The following is an 18222-nucleotide window of genomic DNA, read 5'->3' on the forward strand; positions in this document are numbered from 1 at the left end:
ATAGGATTTCGATTCCCTTTCCATACCCCTATAAATATGAGGCTAGGGCTCACAATTTATAACAAGTTTCAAAGTATTCAAAAAGTGAGTTTTTTAGAAAAAACTAAAACACACATCTTGCTCATAAAAGTGCCGAAATTTTCTAGTACCTTAAGGGCGATTCTAGTTGGTCAATCTTAAGGCGGATCCGGACGTGCTGTGGACTATCTACGGAGGGACGACACTTGGAGTCCTAAAGACTTGTTCTTGTTCGGTTCGGGCGCAGCTAGGGAGGGCACGCAACAAAGAGTATGCATCTAAATTATGCTATATGATTATGTGTAAATAATATGTTGTCCTGGGTTAATGGTTGTTTCCGCATGATCTATGTAATGTCATATGTATCATAACCTAACAGTGGTATCACGAGCCCCTTATTATTTTCATAATCTAAATTGCATGAACATGGTTAAATATTACAAATTTGCAAGAATTAAAAGGGGTGATTAATTTTCGTAATTGTTAATTAATTGCAAATTGCGTTTATTTAATTATACGTACGCAGTTTTTCGGCAGTTTCTTCGTTACTCATCCGAATTGAGTGATTTTTGTGTCAATTCCGCATGTAAAAGGCATTCTAAAATTTTGACAAAAATAGTTTTTTTCTGCCGAACCCAGAATTCTCAAATTCGAAGCTTAACTATGACTTTTCGAAGGTTTTAGTTTTTCGAATGCAAAATTTCGTAAATTTAAGATGTTAAATTAACTATTTGCGATTTTTGTTGATAAATCTTGAATTTTTGATTGACCTACTGCATATGTTTAACAAGTTTGAATGCCTAGTCTTGTTAATTATGCAATCTAATTTGTAATTATGATTAATTTGTTGAAAATTAGAATAATTTAGAATTAATTTGATTTTCATAATTAATTGTAATTTAATTAGAAACCTATGATTAAAAACCACCATAAAAATTGTAAATTTATGATAAATTTTAAATTTTTATGACCTAGACTTGAATCCATAACAATCGGAAATCAATTGGATAATAAATTTTCGATTTTTTCGCCCTAAAATTATGAAATTAATATTATTTATTAATTTGTCATTAATTTTAAATATAAATTTTAAATTTTTATGCGATTCGTTCATAAAACTTGCACGCACGAAGCAATGGACGCTTCGTGTTACCCTTAAGGGGTGTTGTATAATGCGGGCATGCGACGACGAGCAAGGGAGCTCGTCGCCCGTGCGGCACGAATGCAATGAGCAAGGGCGTAGTGCACGAGCACAAGGCAGCAGCCCTGCCTTGTGTCGTGTGCCACGAGCAATGGACGAATGGGCATGGGCGAAGGGCGAGCCAAGGCAGTCGCGTGTGGGCAGCAAGCGAGCTGCGCCACAACGCGCGCTGCCTCGCACAAGAGCGCGCAGCCTCGCGCGCAGCGAGCGCAAGCTCGCGTGCCACGAGCGCTGCGCCCAGCATTGCTCGCGCGCACAACGAGCGAGGACTCGCGCGCACAGCGAGCGATGTCGCCCGCCCAGCGAGCGATGTCGCGCGCCCAGCGAGCGATGTCGCGCGCCCAGCGAGCGATGGCTCGCGCGCCCAGCGAGCGATGTCGCGCGCCCAGCGAGCGATGTCGCGCGCGCACTGCGAGAGATAGCTCGCGTGCGATGAGCGCTGGCGCGCGCAGCGAGCACCAATGCGTGCGGAGGCTTGCGATGGGGATGCAGCAGCTATGCGACGAGCGCATGGGCTGCGCGCACATGGCCAACAATGGCTGTGTGCGTGCGGCCCATGGGCGTGCAACGCGTAGGGTGTTTGCGTTACGATTAAAGATCGTTTTGAATGTTTAATTTGAAAATTTCAGTTCACGTAATTTTAATTAATTTTAAAATTAATAATTTAAATTATTTTCTTGGATTATTAATTTTGAATATTGTAATTATAATAAATTTTATTTATTCTAATTATTTTACTAAAATTAAAATCATGAATTAATTTAAATACGACTGAAATTAAATTAAACTTTTTGGATTCAATTATAAATTTATATGAGCTTTAAATTTTAATTAAATTTGTATGTTTCCGGTTAGACTAGAAATACATTTTTATGTTTAAAATTAGTAAAGCATATAAATTTATTGGTTTAAGTGGGAGCGCTTTTTAGTCATAAACTCTTGATTAGGTCTACAAATCCTTAAGGTTAAAACAACTTGATTAGAATTAATAAGGACTGAATAATTGGTAGATTATTGGTGCCCTTGATTAATTGCTGCAAATGTTTACGTGATGCATAATGTGTTTTACTAACCAGCTATGTGGGCCATTCATGATAATGAATGGGTGAATGGTATATATTGTATATGTACTGTTTTGCAGGTTATGAAGTGACTAGTATGGCCCAAATAGGATAGAAAATATGGTCTGTGTACCATTAATTTGAATGTAATTGGTCTGAAGTACCAAAGTTATTTTTCAATTCAAATATGGTCTGCGTACCATCAAATAGTTGTAATTAGTTATAGCTTATCCTATTTGAAGAAAATGGTGCCTCCCACGGAGATTTTCAAGACGGACTTTGAAGTTAAAGCTTCAAGATGAAGTCGGGCCATACTAGATCACAAATATCTTATGCATGTTTTAAGTTATTTATTGCTTTTAAATATGTCTTAAAATGCATGAGATCAAAAGCTTGATTATGTTGCATGATTAAGGATTTTAGTTCACTTAAAATCTAACCAACATAGTAAGAGCCTTAAGTTCCAAACTTAAAAATTGAGTTAAAAGGTGCCATGCCAAAATATACACTTGCTTGGATATCCTTTACATCAATCTAGTAATAGTTTTCGCTCAGCGAGGTGTTACTTATTGGTCCTAAAGGGGCAAGGTACACAAATAATTGTGAGTACATGTTAGTTTTGGTGAAACTCAACGATATAAGTAAGGAGTCCTTTTATGTCGTGGCAAATTCGATAGGTTTACCTAATAAGTTCTTAGACGTACCTATCAACCAAGAATAGTTTCTAGACTATTAGCAAAAGGCTTTTGCTTACCTAAGATGTTCTAGGATTAAGTCGACAAACTGTGCTTAGTTCTTCAATGATTTTAGGATCTTGGAATCATTTTATTCACACCTGCCGGAACACATAATTTGAATAAAATGCTTAATAAACATTGAATTATGCATGTATGCTAGAATTTAAGTTTATTAAGAGAAACTGTGAATGGTTATTTATTTGTTTATTCTTTTCAATTTTAGTTTTTAATATGGCAAACAACAATTCATTCAACATTCGATCAATTCTCGAAAAGGAGAAGTTGAACGGGAAAAACTTCCTTGACTGGCAAAGGAACTTGCAAATAGTTCTTATGCAGGAAGAAAAGGAGTATGTCCTGGATGAGGCGATGCCCGAAGCTGCAGGCGACGGGGTCACTCAGGCAGCCCTCAATCGTTGGATTGATGCCAACAAGGATGTGAAATGTCTAATTCTCGCCACCATGAGTGCGGATCTGCAGAAAACGTTCATCAACTCAGATGCTTTCACAATCATCAGTGAGTTGAAGAACATGTTCCAAGATCTGGCTCGAGTCGAAAGATTCGAGACTCATAGGCAAATTCTTGAGACCAAGCTTAAGAAAGGCGAGCCCGTAAGTCCACATGTTCTCAAAATGATTGGACTCATTGAGAATATGAGTCGGCTGGATCAGCAATTTTCTCAGGAAATGGCTATAGACACCATCCTCCATTCTCTTCATAGCGGGTATGATCAGTTCAAACTGAACTACAGTATGAATAGTCTGGACAAAACGCTCACTGAGCTTCACGGTATGCTGAAGACCGCTGAAAAGACGCTCAAAAGTGATAAGCAGGATGTGCTTATGGTGCGTGGGGGCAAGTTCAAGAAATCTGGAAAGAAGAGGAATGCTAAGAAAGGTGGCAACAAGGCCAGCCCAACTAAGCAAACTGGCGCCAAATCTGCAAAGAGGAAGGTCAGTCAACCCACTTCTGAATCCGAATGCTTCTACTGCAAGAAGAAGGGGCATTGGAAGAGAGATTGCTTGAAACTAAAGGAAGATCAGAAGAACGGAACAGTCGTTCCATCTTCAGGTATTTTCGTTATAGACTGTATACTTGCTAATTCAACTTCTTGGGTATTAGATACAGGTTGTGGCTCACACTTATGTTCGAATCCACAGGGACTAAGAAGAAGTAGAAAGTTAAGCAAGGGTGAAGTCGACCTACGAGTGGGAAATGGAGCACGGATTGCTGAATTAGCTGTAGGAACTTACTATTTGTCGTTGCCCTCCGGGCTAGTTTTGGAACTGGAAGAATGTTTCCATGTTCCAAGTCTTACTAAAAACATCATTTCAGTTTCTTGCTTAGATGCTAAGGGATTTTCCTTTTTAATAAAAGACAATAGTTGTTCGTTTTATTTTAAAGAGATGTTTTATGGATCTGCTAGATTAGTCAATGGACTTTATTTATTAGATCACGACAAACAAGTATATAACATAAATACCAAAAAGGCCAAAAAGGATGATTCAGATCTCACTTATCTGTGGCATTGTCGATTAGGCCATATAAACTTGAAATGCTTAGAAAGACTTCAAAAGGAAGGAATTCTAGAACCATTTGACTTAGAGGATTATGGTAAATGCGAATCATGTTTACTTGGCAAAATGACAAAGCAACCTTTCTCTAAAGTTGGAGAAAGAGCAAATGAACTATTGGGTTTAATCCATACAGATGTATGTGGACCAATGAGTACAAATGCTAGAGGTGGTTTCAGCTACTTTATCACTTTCACTGATGACTTCAGTAGGTATGGTTATGTCTACCTAATGAAGCATAAGTCTGAATCCTTTGACAAATTCAAGGAATTTCAGAGTGAAGTAGAGAATCAATTAGGCAAGAAGATTAAGGCACTGCGGTCTGATAGAGGCGGTGAATATCTGAGCTATGAATTTGATGACCATCTAAAAGAATGTGGAATTCTATCAGAATTGACTCCTCCTGGAACACCACAATGGAACGGTGTGTCAGAACGGAGGAACAGAACCTTGCTAGACATGGTCAGGTCAATGATGGGTCAGGCCGAACTTCCATTAGAATTTTGGGGACATGCACTAAATACAGCTGCACTCACTATAAATAGAGCTCTGTCTAAAGCTGTCGAAAAGACTCCATACGAATTATGGTTTGGAAAGCCTCCAAATGTGTCTTTTCTTAAGATTTGGGGATGTGAAGTATACGTCAAACGATTAATTTCAGACAAACTTCATCCAAAATCTGACAAATGTATCCTTGTGGGCTATCCAAAGGAAACAAAGGGGTATTACTTCTACAATACATCTGAGAACAAAGTGTTTGTTGCTCGAGATGGTGTCTTTTTGGAGAAGGATCACATTTCCAAAATGACAAGTGGGAGAAAAGTAGACCTCGAAGAAATTCGAGTCGAACAACAAACTCTAGAGAATGCTCAAGATGACATTCAGGATGAAACTCAGAGATCTTTAGAAGAATCTGGTGAGAATCATGGTCAATCTAGAAATGTTACCCCGCGTAGATCGCAAAGATATAGATCTCAACCGGAAAGGTACTTAGGTATTTTGACGAACGAGAGCTATGACGTTCTATTACTTGAAAGTGATGAACCTGCGACTTACAAGCAAGCTATGACGAGCCCTAGCTCCAAGCAGTGGCAAGAAGCCATGCAATCTGAATTAGACTCCATGTCTGAAAACCAAGTATGGGATTTGGTCGATTTGCCAGATGGCTACCAAGCCATTGGAAGCAAATGGGTTTTCAAACTGAAAAAGGACAAGGATGGGAAACTTGAAGTTTTCAAAGCTAGATTGGTTGCAAAAGGTTACAGGCAAGTCCACGGTGTGGATTACGATGAAACCTTTTCACCAGTTGCAATGCTAAAGTCTATTCGAATAATGTTAGCAATCGCTGCATATTACGATTACGAAATATGGCAGATGGATGTCAAAACTGCTTTCTTAAACGGCGTTTTAACAGAAACTGTGTTTATGACACAGCCTGAAGGTTTTGAGGATCCAAAGAATGCTAAAAAGGTATGCAAGCTAAATCTACGGATTGAAGCAGGCATCCAGGAGCTGGAATATACGTTTTGATGAAGCAGTCAGTGACTTTGGTTTCATCAAGAACGCGGACGAATCTTGTGTATACAAGAAGGTCAGTGGGAGCAAAATTGCTTTCCTAGTATTATATGTCGACGACATATTGCTTATCGGAAATGACATTCCTATGTTGAACTCTGTCAAGATTTGGCTTGGGAAATGTTTTTCGATGAAGGATCTAGGAGAAGCACAGTACATATTGGGCATCAAGATTTACAGAGATAGATCTAAAAAGATGATTGGACTTAGTCAAAGCACTTATATCAATAAGGTGCTTGATAGGTTCAAGATGGCGGACTCCAAGCGAGGCTACCTACCCATGTCTCATGGAATGACTCTAAGCAAGACTCAGTGCCCAAAAACACTTGATGAGCGTAGACGAATGAATGGGATTCCATATGCATCATTGATTGGTTCAATAATGTATGCTATGATATGTACACGCCCGGATGTTGCGTACGCACTCAGTGCTACGAGCAGATACCAGTCAGACCCAGGAGAGGCGCATTGGACTGCTGCCAAGAATATTCTGAAGTACCTGAAAAGGCACAAAGATGACTTCCTGGTCTATGGTGGAGATGATGAATTAATTGTTAAAGGCTATACGGACGCAAGTTTCCAAACCGACAAAGATGATTTCAGATCACAGTCTGGGTTTGTCTTCTGCCTCAACGGAGGAGCAGTAAGCTGGAAAAGTGCTAAGCAAAGCACCATTGCGGATTCTACAACTGAAGCGGAGTACATTGCTGCACATGAAGCAGCAAAGGAAGCTATATGGCTAAGGAAGTTCATAGGAGAACTTGGTGTAGTCCCCTCCATTAAAGGACCAATAGCCCTGTATTGTGATAATAACGGAGCTATTGCACAGGCAAAAGAGCCTAGACACCACCAGAGAGTCAAGCATGTACTTCGTAGATTTCACCTTCTACGAGAGTTCGTTGAAAGAAAAGAAGTCGAGATAAGCAAAATTGGAACTGATGACAACATATCAGATCCATTAACTAAACCTCTGCCGCAGGCGAAGCACAACTCGCACACTGCAGCTATGGGAATCAAGCATATTGGAGAATGGCTTTGATGTCTCTGTTTAATGTTTTAAAGTTTTAGAGTTTAAATCTTTGTAAAACATTATTGGTTAATCATTCACAATAAATGAAATGAATTCATTTTTCCATTTAATTTGTGGTTTATTAAATGATGAGTCCCTTCAATTTGACGATATATTCAAGATAGACTGTCAGGACCAGTCCTGTGACTAAGAAATGTCTATCAAGTGAACTTGAATGTCAAAGGTTGAAAATGATCCCTAATCGGAGTTTTCTATAAAATTGGACGCATAGAAAACGTTAGACGATTAGAATGCAAGATGACTAGTAGTTCTGTTTCTTGAACTATGTGGACATGGCAATGTCATAATCATTTGCATAGATACTTACTTTGGGAAGACTAGTATCGGACAAGACCTATGAAACTTTACTGTAAGAGATGAAAGTCTGTCATAAGTAAATTTCATTAAATTATTAGACACTAAATCCTCAATACCTGAGTGATTTGAGATTACTTGTTTGAGAACTGGTTGCTTTGACGTTGACCAACCGTCGCACCGTAAAAGGAGGCTATAAAGGCAACGCTCAGGTAATCACCTATCAAACGAAGTCTAATCTCAAGATCGCAAGATTGGGATTGTCCTCCCATAAATCGGGATGAGATGCTTAAAAGTTGTACAAGGCCACTCGGAGAGCTAGAAACTGTGAAATGCATGGCCGTGCTCGGATGAATCATAGGCTATGATTATCTGTTTATTTGATCAGTTGAACTCTGAAACCGAGGAACACCTCTGGACATAATAAGGATGACAACTCTTACCTTATGTTCAAGAGCAAGCATCGAGCGACAAAGGAATTAGGAAATGCACACTTGTCCCTAAGGACAAGTGGGAGACTGAAGGAAATAATGCCCTTGGTCCAAGTATGCATTCTATGTTAAGTCTAATAAATGCGGTTCAGTATTAATTAACAAGTTAATAATTCAGTGAGATCAAGTGAGCTGATTGCCTAGCTAGAGGCCGCTTCAGTTCAAGTGGAATTAATGATATTAATCCACAGCTTACTCTTGACTGAACCCGTAGGGTCACACAAATAGTACGTAAACGGATCAAGTATTTAATGGCATTAAATACTCCATCTATGAATATTCGGAACCGACGGATCTTGGTTTCAGTGGGAGCTAAGATCGTCACATGCAAGAAATGAATACTCCGGAAACGATGATATTGCCGGAAACGGAAATATGGATCGTATCGGAAATATAAATATTATCCAAGTCGTAGATGTTGCCGGAAACGGAAACATAGTACGTATCGGAAAATATTATCGGAAATGGAAATATTGCCAGAATCGGAAATATTGCCGGAAACGGAAATATTGTCAGAATCGGAAATATTACCGGAATCGGAAAATAATTCCGGAAACGGAAATATTAAATATTTGTTCAAAACGGAAATTAATTCCGGAATCGGAAATATTAAATATTGTTCGTATCGGAAATGAATTCCGGAATCGGAAAATTTAATCGGAAGCGCATCGTACGAATAAGCATCGGACGAGGCCTGCCGGACGAGGCCCAGCACGAAGCCAGGCCATCGCCCAGCAAGCCAAGCGCGCCGCACAAACAGCCACGCCAGGCCCAGCGCAAGGCCAGGCCCAGCAGGCTGCGCAGCGCGCGCGGGCGCTGCGTGGGCTGCTGCTCGCGCGCACGCATGGGGCCCATCGTGGCTGCCGTGCGTGTGTGTGCAAGTGTTTGTGTTCGTGCACGTTTCCTAAAACATGCAGAGTTCGGTTAATGATTAAATTCCTAATTCTATTTGATAAATTAATTAAATTAGAGTTCTTGTAGGATTCTAGGTTTAATTAATTTGTATCTGAATAGGATTTCGATTCCCTTTCCATACCCCTATAAATATGAGGCTAGGGCTCACAATTTATAACAAGTTTCAAAGTATTCAAAAAGTGAGTTTTTTAGAGAAAACTAAAACACACATCTTGCTCATAAAAGTGCCGAAATTTTCTAGTACCTTAAGGGCGATTCTAGTTGGTCAATCTTAAGGCGGATCCGGACGTGCTGTGGACTATCTACGGAGGGACGACACTTGGAGTCCTAAAGACTTGTTCTTGTTCGGTTCGGGCGCAGCTAGGGAGGGCACGCAACAAAGAGTATGCATCTAAATTATGCTATATGATTATGTGTAAATAATATGTTGTCCTGGGTTAATGGTTGTTTCCGCATGATCTATGTAATGTCATATGTATCATAACCTAACAATATTTCCATTTCCGATAATATTTTCCGATACGTACCATGTTTCCGTTTCCGGCAACATCTACGACTTGGATAATATTTATATTTCCGATACGATCCATATTTCCGTTTCCGGCAATATCATCGTTTCCGGAGTATTCATTTATTTGCCTTTGACGATCTCAGCTCCCACTGAAACCAAGATCCGTCAATTCCGAACATTGATTAGATAGAGTATTTAATGCCATTAAATATTTGATCCGTTTACGTACTATTTGTGTGACCCTACGGGTTCAGTCAAGAGTAAGTTGTGGATTAATATCATTAATCCACTTGAACTGAAGGGGCCTCTAGCTAGGCATATAGTTCACTTGATCTCACTGAATTATTAACTTGTATAATTAATACTGAACCGCATTTATTAGACTTACCATTAAATGCATACTTGGACCAAGGAAATTATTTCCTTCAGGCACATTGCGTTAGCTCTGGTTTGCTTCGCCAGACTCGGCGTGAACGTACCCTTGCTTCGTCGCTCATTGTTCGTGGCTGAATTCAATTAAATTCTAAGCTTAAATTATTTGTTCATGCTTATATTATATACTTCATTCATTTGTAATTATTTTGTTTATATTAACTTGTAATTTATCTTTTAGGTTAAAGGTAATTAATTATGCATGAATTTTATAAATATTACTTAAATAGTTTATTAAACTAACTTATTTTATTTTGTAGCACAACACTAATTTATGCAAATCGTGTATAAATTTCTCTTAATTTCCTCTTTTTTATTTGTAATTAATACATGTGCTAACCTTTGTTTTTGTAGGATGTTTTATTAACTCAATTATTATTATGCCATGTATCGTGTTTTACATCATTTTAATTGTGCATAATCACCCTTTTAATTGCTAATTAAGACCTATTATTCTCATTTACACTTAAAAAAGATAATCTTAATTGGTACCTTAATTGGTTTTACATGGTTAGATGAACTAATTTAGGTCTATAATTTATGACCCTAATTAACATTTGTAGGCTTAGTTGTTGCATTTCTCAATAATTGTGTGAATCGGAGTAGAGACAGATAGGAAGTGGGTCGATACAATATTGACTCATAACCTTGTCCTCGTATCCATCTTCGGTCCATGACCATTTTGGAGTTAAGTTCTCTCCGAATTTGATAGGAAGTTAGGAACAATTATGTGGATATGTCTCAAATCGATTTATCTCTAAACGTTCCATTCAAATTTCATATAAAGGTTTATGGATCTCCCAAAAAGATCCATTGGCGACTCTCTACTTTGGCCTATTCGTTTACCCATTTGTTAAGCAAGTCAAGCCCTAAATTCTGTTAGTCAAATTCGTCCCTAAAAAAGACATCCTACGAGGGTAAGACCTCCTGGGGTAGGGGCGTTGAAATTAAACCCCTACAAATGTTTTCTCCGAGTCAGTGCTGGTGGCGACTCCTTCGATTATTCAATATTATTAGGGTATTTTCCGAAGTTCAAATTAGGATCCGAAATGTATAGAACATGTTTAATCATGAACTTCAAGTGGCACCCCTTTGAGGGTTATATTGTAAAAAAAATCAAGCCACTTGATGCACACAAAGTTATTTATATGGTGGTCGTATTTGGGTTTTAGCATTTTCTCAAAACAACTTGTTAAATTCACTAAAATTCTCATTTCGTGAACTTTTTGGAACTGGCCGAAACAAGAACCTCGGTGTTTTGATAAACGGCTAAATCTCGTCCGATTTAGCTGAACTGAGCCGATTTTATCTGCATTAAAAGTTATCAACCTCACATATACTCAATTTCCAGCCGAACTCCCCACATTTTCGACAAAAAAAGGGGAATAGGAATAAAATGGAGAAACTCCATTGAAATCGTGTAGAGAACTACATTTTCAGATCTAAAACAAAGAGAGGAGAAAGAAATTGAAGAAAGTAATTCATTTAATTAGGTAACGGGTAGGCTTTAGGAGAGGGGGGCTAGGATTTTCCATAAATTCCCATAAAAGAAGGGACCTCTAAGTTTTCCTTGTACCATAACAAAACCACAATAACAGTATAGTCAAGTATTATCAAAATATGCTTCCTGATTTATAGGTAACAGGGAGACTATGGAATGCATTTCCCTTTGGGGTTTGGGGCACTGTTTAAGCCATAAAACAAAGAACTAATACAGGCATCACATGAAGACAATAATGAAACCTTCACTAAACAACTCATTTGTAGGCCAATAACCTTTTTTAATCTCCGCAGCTCTCTGTATCGTGTATCGGTGCTTATGAGCTCTAAATTCCAACATTACACAACAAATGTTCTAACATCTTTTCTTCAAAATGCTAATAGAAAACGTAGATGGATGACAAAGTAGAGGAAGAAAAATACTAGTGCCATACACAAAGGTGACCCTTCAATCATATTTATAACAGCAGCAAATAGTGTGACACACTCACTTGGAGGATAAAGAAATATTTGGAACACTACATTATTATTAGTGCCCTAAAACGAGACAGCAAACTGAAATTTTTTTGCTGCAGCAAGGGATGAACAAGATCTGAAAACACAAACTATCCGCAAATTGGATCACCAAACTTCAGGACGAAGCTCACCAGTTGCAGGAGGCATCCATCTCCCAGAGTTGTAAACATTCTCGCCTACTTTCCAGCCTGGTACGTTCTTCATAATTCTGGCCTCGTCTTCTAGGTACTTTTTCCATTCTTTGACAAATCTGTGAATCATGGTGGGTAAAAAAATAATTTACAACAATGTATAATACCTACTGCAAAAAAAAAATTAAAAACAAGAGGAAGTAATACATCCTAAGCATCAGAATGAAAGTTTAATTACCTTTCATCCTCTTCAGCTTGCAGCAAAGGCAGTATAGCTCTGCGAGCAGCATATTTCTCTTCCTTGATTACCCTATTCATATATTAATCATAAGTATACACCAACATCTTTTAAGTAAAGCTACATAGAAGCGTATTTTCATTCCACAGCCATTACTGGCTGTTAACCCGAGAGGGGTTCAGGCCCGGTAGGGCCCTTCATCTTACCTTGTAAAAAATAATGTCATACTAAGAACTAGATAATTAGGCTTATATGTAGAATCCTAGCTCTATACTCCATGAACTAACATGTCATTTTCAACTTTGATAAAGAGTAATAATAGTCATCCAGGGTTTAGTAGCTGGGATCTGATAACAAGCACTGGATTTCAACTTTGGACTTCACAGTTTTCATCATCTTCTGACATGAATGGTAAAAGCTTTTTTACAAAGAATCAAACCTAAGCGAGGCAGGGAAAGGAAGGCTAGTGGTTGATCATTAAGAAATGACATCTAAGTGACAAAAAAGCCAACAGGAAATTTATGGCAGGAATGGTTTTGCAAGAGGTTTATGGTTGAAAAAGACATAAGGTTGCAGAAATTTAGCTAGTTAGTAGTCACCAGAATTCATGAATGATGAGACATATCCTAGTTGTTATTACATCAATTTACCTCAGTGCACAGAATTGGGGGCCTTTGTAGCTACCTCAAACAGTTATTCTTAGTTCTGGACTTAATTACATAGCAGTAATAGTACAATCCTTTTTGCATATCAGGGATATGGTAAATTGCAGAGGGGCCTTCAGGACAGTGGAAGCCCACTGTTAAAAATACTAAGAAAACTAAACCAAAGCCTAAAACCCGTTTCCCTTTTCAGATAAAAGATTGAAGGAGCCCCATTTTACCTCAAATATAATTTGAAACCATAAAAAGACTTCTGTCTTAATCCTTTAGCGGAAAGGCATTGTCATTAAATAATTCACATAAACTTTGGCAGAGCAGAGAACTTTTTTGCTATACATACGTCTAAAGATAAATGTTTCGCAGTCTGTAATCAATTTTCATGGATAACACAAAGAACATCCCCCTGCATAACCAAATTCCATATGTGATGGATGACTCACAACTCAGAAAAGCTGCTGTGATTTACATGACATTACGTAGACGTAGAGTGACAAGGGAAGCAAATTGGAGGGAGACTCATCCCAGGTGATAACATGAAAAACAATTAGCTACAAAATCTAGCCAAGCCATAGATGCTCAGTTCAAAAGTTAACCTCTCTTTCCTTTATTAGAAAACCCCTAGAATTCTTCATGCAATCCATCCGAAAAACCTGCTCCTCGTAGTATGCTAAGCAAGTAGCCTAAAAGAGCCTCTTTAACCACCAGAAATGGGGCCCATAAACCACAATTTTATTGAGAGTAAATAATAACCCAGTCCAATAGGTAGCCAAAGTACACAATCATAAAGATCTCTGATCTCAGCAACACATGTTCTTCAATATTCATCTTACCTCCAAATAACCACAAAATCACCAGCAACACAACAATTTTTTAATTCTCGCACTAGACCATGGTGTTGTCATTCTTACCTATTGTATTAGATCTATTTACTGGGATTCAATCCAGTCCACTCATTTCATTTATTAAGACTGGGAATTGTTTGATTTCTTTCATCAGCAGGATTTAGCCTCCTCCCACATAAAACAATGTAGACAATCAACCTACAGGCCAACTATCATTAATCTAGTCTATAAACATCTTCACGAGCCAAGTGCATAGACCTTTTCGCAGATTAAGCATATATGCATACCTATACTAGCCAAAAGGGCTCCTAACCATGTACTTGACTAAGCACATTTCATGGTTGACAAATCATCAAAATTTTGACTTCAATAAGATTGTCCTATATCAATTTGATACTGTGTAAGCTCAATTTTGATGTAAAAAAAGCAATATATAGTGTATAAAAAGGGTAGTGCTTTGAGTTGGAAAATTCATGTTTCATGAAAATTCAAAATACATTAAGTGCTAGTTGAAGTAATAATCAAAATTGACTAGAAAGAAAGATTTATTGGTTGAAAATTTATATTAAATTAATCAGAAACTGAATTTGAAATAAGTATCCCAGTGAAATTCAAGATCAATGGTGTCACATCAAATAACCTAATCCTGAAGGAAACAGAACTTGCTATTAGTTTTAAAAATGACATGATAAACAACCAATATTAGTCTAACTCACATCCTACAAGCCCAATCCAAAAACTGGAAGTAGTCTTCATCAATAAAACAAGGTAAATGGAGGTAGTAATAGAAGAATTGAAGGGGTAACTGGTAAGACAGCTTAAATTTCTCACAACACCTAAACCACTTACCGCCTTCGGTAATTAGGATTACAGAGTAAACAAAACATGTGTGAAAAGAAGATCAAATCTGGCGTTCATTCATCCAAGGGAGAGTCAATCCAACAAATAAGGCTACTACATTGTAAATAACTAAGTCCCCAGAAGAAAGATCTCGGAATTATTTATGCCCTTACATAATCACGAAATGGAATGGCATAGAGCAACGCGAGGAAGAGAATGTCCATTCTCAGTCAGCATCAGGTGGTTCAGGCCTTCATCATGTCTCTTCTTCAAGAACAAATCTTCTACAACTACAAGGATGACCCCGGTCAACCATTCACTTCACATTCAAATCAGATTGGTATGGTAAAGCAAACTGTCAACAATGGGTGTAGTTATGGACATAGCCACACTTCCACAGGGATTGATATGAAAGACATTTCCTAGAATATTAGATAACCACTTCTAGATTCCACAGATTATGATGCACAGATTATGGTCGATCTCTTAGACGTTCTTTCTTCATGGAAATCATTTCATTCCACCCAATCATAACACAGAAAATAGTCATTGGCCTAGACTTCCTAATCACCTTAACCGCGAAATCCATGTACTATTTTATCTAGCATTCTTACATTAACCTTATTCTTCATTTTAGCATTCCTTACATTAACCTTTCCATAACTCCATTTTAACATTTGCCAACATCAACCATTCTACATTAACTTTATTCTTCAACATGTTCGACACCCAAAGCCTAACCCTGTAAAACCTTCCTCACACGACAAAAAATGACTTAACAAACCCACCTATCATACCAACAACTTACAAAGGCTATATCCTTGTTTCAGTAGAAAACCCTAAGTTAAATCAACTAAATGTAGCTCATTCAGCTCCAAATTTCAATTTCATTTCTTCTCATAAGCTCTTAAATCTCACAAACAAAAACCCGGCAACAATCCCAAACCACCATTTAACAAAAACATCAAAACCCATAAATGTCAGCCAATCGAAGGCCTTTAAGCACCAATTTTTTAAATCCACAGTATACCCACCCATCAATTTCAATTCAAGATATCCCCAAAAAGTCAAATGCGATTAAACAAAGCAAAATCAACAAGATCCAGCTTCATCTACAAAAGAAAGGGAAAAAAAAGAGATAGAAAGAGAGAATACCGGCGCTTCTTGTTGCCCTCGCCAACCTGGTACATACCCCAAGCGAAAGCGCCGAAAGTGGTTAAGAAGATGGCAATAGCGCTGGGACCCTTGGTGGGGATACGACGGGCGTAACGGACGGGAGCGAAACCACCAGGTGGAGGACCGTCTTGAAGGAGAGGCATGTCCTTCACGCTAGCCATTCCTGGCTTGTTCCTGATTACTGCCTCCGTCATTTTTTCTCTTCTCGGCCGCGGCTAACAATCGGGATCGTCGCTTTGAATAACTGACTGGTTGCGTAGAGCTTTGCCGCAAAGGACAACTACTATAACTGGGGGGTGAACAGGTGATCGGTGACAAGTAGGGGTGTTCATAATCCGGTCCAACCCGGACCGGACCGGTTGATTCAGTGCGGTCTTATGTCCTTTAAATTTTGGTTTTCGGGTTTTGGTATGTCCTGTCCGGTCCGATTGACTCGCTTTATATTAGTTAAATTATTAATCTTCTTTAGTACACTACTATTATGTGTTATTTTCTTTTATTTTCCTACTATTTATTGTTCTATATCTATTTCAACTCCCTTAAAATGGAGAACTAATGTTTGAGTGATTAGCTAACTACATTTTGTTTGGAAATAAATAACCTCGAAAATTGTACAAAGCATATTCAATAAGTTCGATCCAAAACGGTCTAAACCTGGACCAGACCAGAAAAAGCCGGTCCAGAGCAAAAAATTTCAGTCTGGTCTTCGTTCCGAAAACTTTCTTGATTCTGATTCCGGTCCGACCCGGTCCGGTTTTGGATCGTTGTGCAGCCCTAGTGACGAGGGAGATGGAATGGCGAGAGGGGAAGGTTTTTAGATCCATGAAACCATTGATGTGGGGTTTCTTGGAAAGGTTGACGAGGAGGTGTCCGGTCCAATAATGTCGGATCACCGGTCTAACCTACAAAACAAGAATATTCCTTTCGAAATATTCTCGCCGATTCTTAAGTAAGTTTCTTTTTTACAGAGAGAAAGTAGAGAAAGGGAGAGCTCGATATTAGATATGTTGTATTGAATGTGAATGTTCCTTGTTCCTTTGGACTTGGAGCTTATATAGTACTAGGTATTAAGAGGAATACCCTAAAAAACAAGTAATTTGATTGGCTGATCATTGGTGATAGGGCATGTGTCCTTTTAGCTCGAGCTGTCATCAGAAGGATGACATAAATGGGCTTTTTGGCCTGATTGTGACACATGAGGCTTACCTCACTTGTAAAAGACATGTGTAGGGTTAGGATTTACTTAGCTGATCTGGACTGATCTCACGTTATTAGACCTAGGTGGCTTGATCCGCATTCAGGTGTCATGAACACAACAGAGCATTCATGCGCATGTTACACATGTTAGGTTATGATACATATGACAATTCATAAATCATGCGGAAAAAACCATAAACCCAGGAAAACATATTATTTACACATAATCATTTAGCATAGAATAGATGCATACTCTTTGTTGCGTGCCTTCCCTAGCTGCGCCCGAACCGAACAAGAACAAGTCTTTAGGACTCCAAGTGTCGTCCCTCCGTAGATAGTCCACAGCACGTCCGGATCCGCCTTAAGATTGACCAACTAGAATCGCCCTTAAGGTACTAGAAAATTTCGGCAATTTGAGCAAAATGTGTGTTTGAATTTTCTCTCAAAAACTCACTTTGAATACTTTGAAACTTGTGTTATAAATTGTGAGCCCTAGCCTCATATTTATAGCGGTATGGAAAGGGAATCGATCCTATTCAGATACAAATTAATCAAACCTAGAATCCTACAAGAACTCTAATTTAATTAATTTATCAATTAGAATTAGGAATTTAATCATTAACCGAACTCTGCATGTTTTAGGAAACGTGCACGAACACAAACACTTGCACACACACGCACGACAGCCACGATGGGCCTCATGCGTGCGCGCGAGCAGCAGCCCACTCAGCGCCCGCGCGCGCTGGGCGCTGCGCGCGCTGTGCGCGCTGCGCGCTGCGCGCGCTGTGCGCGCTGCGCGCTGCGCGCAGCCTGCTGGGCCTGGCCTTGCTGTTTGTGCGGCGCGCTTGGCTTGCTGGGCGATGGCCTGGCTTCGTGCTGGGCCTCGTCCGGCAGGCCTCGTCCGATGCTTATTCGTACGATGCGCTTCCGATTAAATTTTCCGATTCCGGAATTCATTTCCGATACGAACAATATTTAATATTTCCGATTCCGGAATTAATTTCCGTTTCGAACAAATATTTAATATTTCCGTTTCCGGAATTATTTTCCGATTCCGGTAATATTTCCGATTCTGACAATATTTCCGTTTCCGGCAATATTTCCGATTCTGGCAATATTTCCATTTCCGATAATATTTTCCGACACGTACCATGTTTCCGTTTCCGGCAACATCTACGACTTGGATAATATTTATATTTCCGATACGATCCATATTTCCG

At 38.9% G+C, this 18222-nt stretch overlaps 1 protein-coding gene across 1 annotated transcript; it reads right to left on the minus strand.

The window, feature by feature from the left end:
• Positions 1–11806: 11806 nt before the first annotated feature.
• LOC110779591 (NADH dehydrogenase [ubiquinone] 1 alpha subcomplex subunit 13-B) lies at positions 11807–16096 on the minus strand. The gene is made up of 3 exons (XM_021984082.2): positions 15785–16096; positions 12286–12357; positions 11807–12166 (listed from the first exon to the last, which is right to left on the minus strand). The coding sequence occupies exons 1-3, from the start codon at positions 15997–15999 to the stop codon at positions 12022–12024; spliced, it is 432 nt and encodes a 143-aa protein (XP_021839774.1). The 5' UTR covers positions 16000–16096; the 3' UTR covers positions 11807–12021.
• Between the last annotated feature and the right edge of the window lie 2126 nt (positions 16097–18222).

Source organism: Spinacia oleracea, chromosome 1 (assembly GCF_020520425.1).
Source record: "Spinacia oleracea cultivar Varoflay chromosome 1, BTI_SOV_V1, whole genome shotgun sequence".
Lineage (NCBI taxonomy): Eukaryota > Viridiplantae > Streptophyta > Magnoliopsida > Caryophyllales > Amaranthaceae > Spinacia > Spinacia oleracea.

Coding starts and splice junctions, on each gene's coding strand:
- LOC110779591 (XM_021984082.2), bottom strand. CDS start 15,999: ATGACGGAGGCAGTAATCAGGAACAAGCCAGGAATGGCTAGCGTGAAG. Junction 12,358..15,784: donor GAGGGCAACAAGAAGCGCCG/GTATTCTCTCTT, acceptor ATATATGAATAG/GGTAATCAAGGAAGAGAAAT. Junction 12,167..12,285: donor CAAGCTGAAGAGGATGAAAG/GTAATTAAACTT, acceptor CATGATTCACAG/ATTTGTCAAAGAATGGAAAA.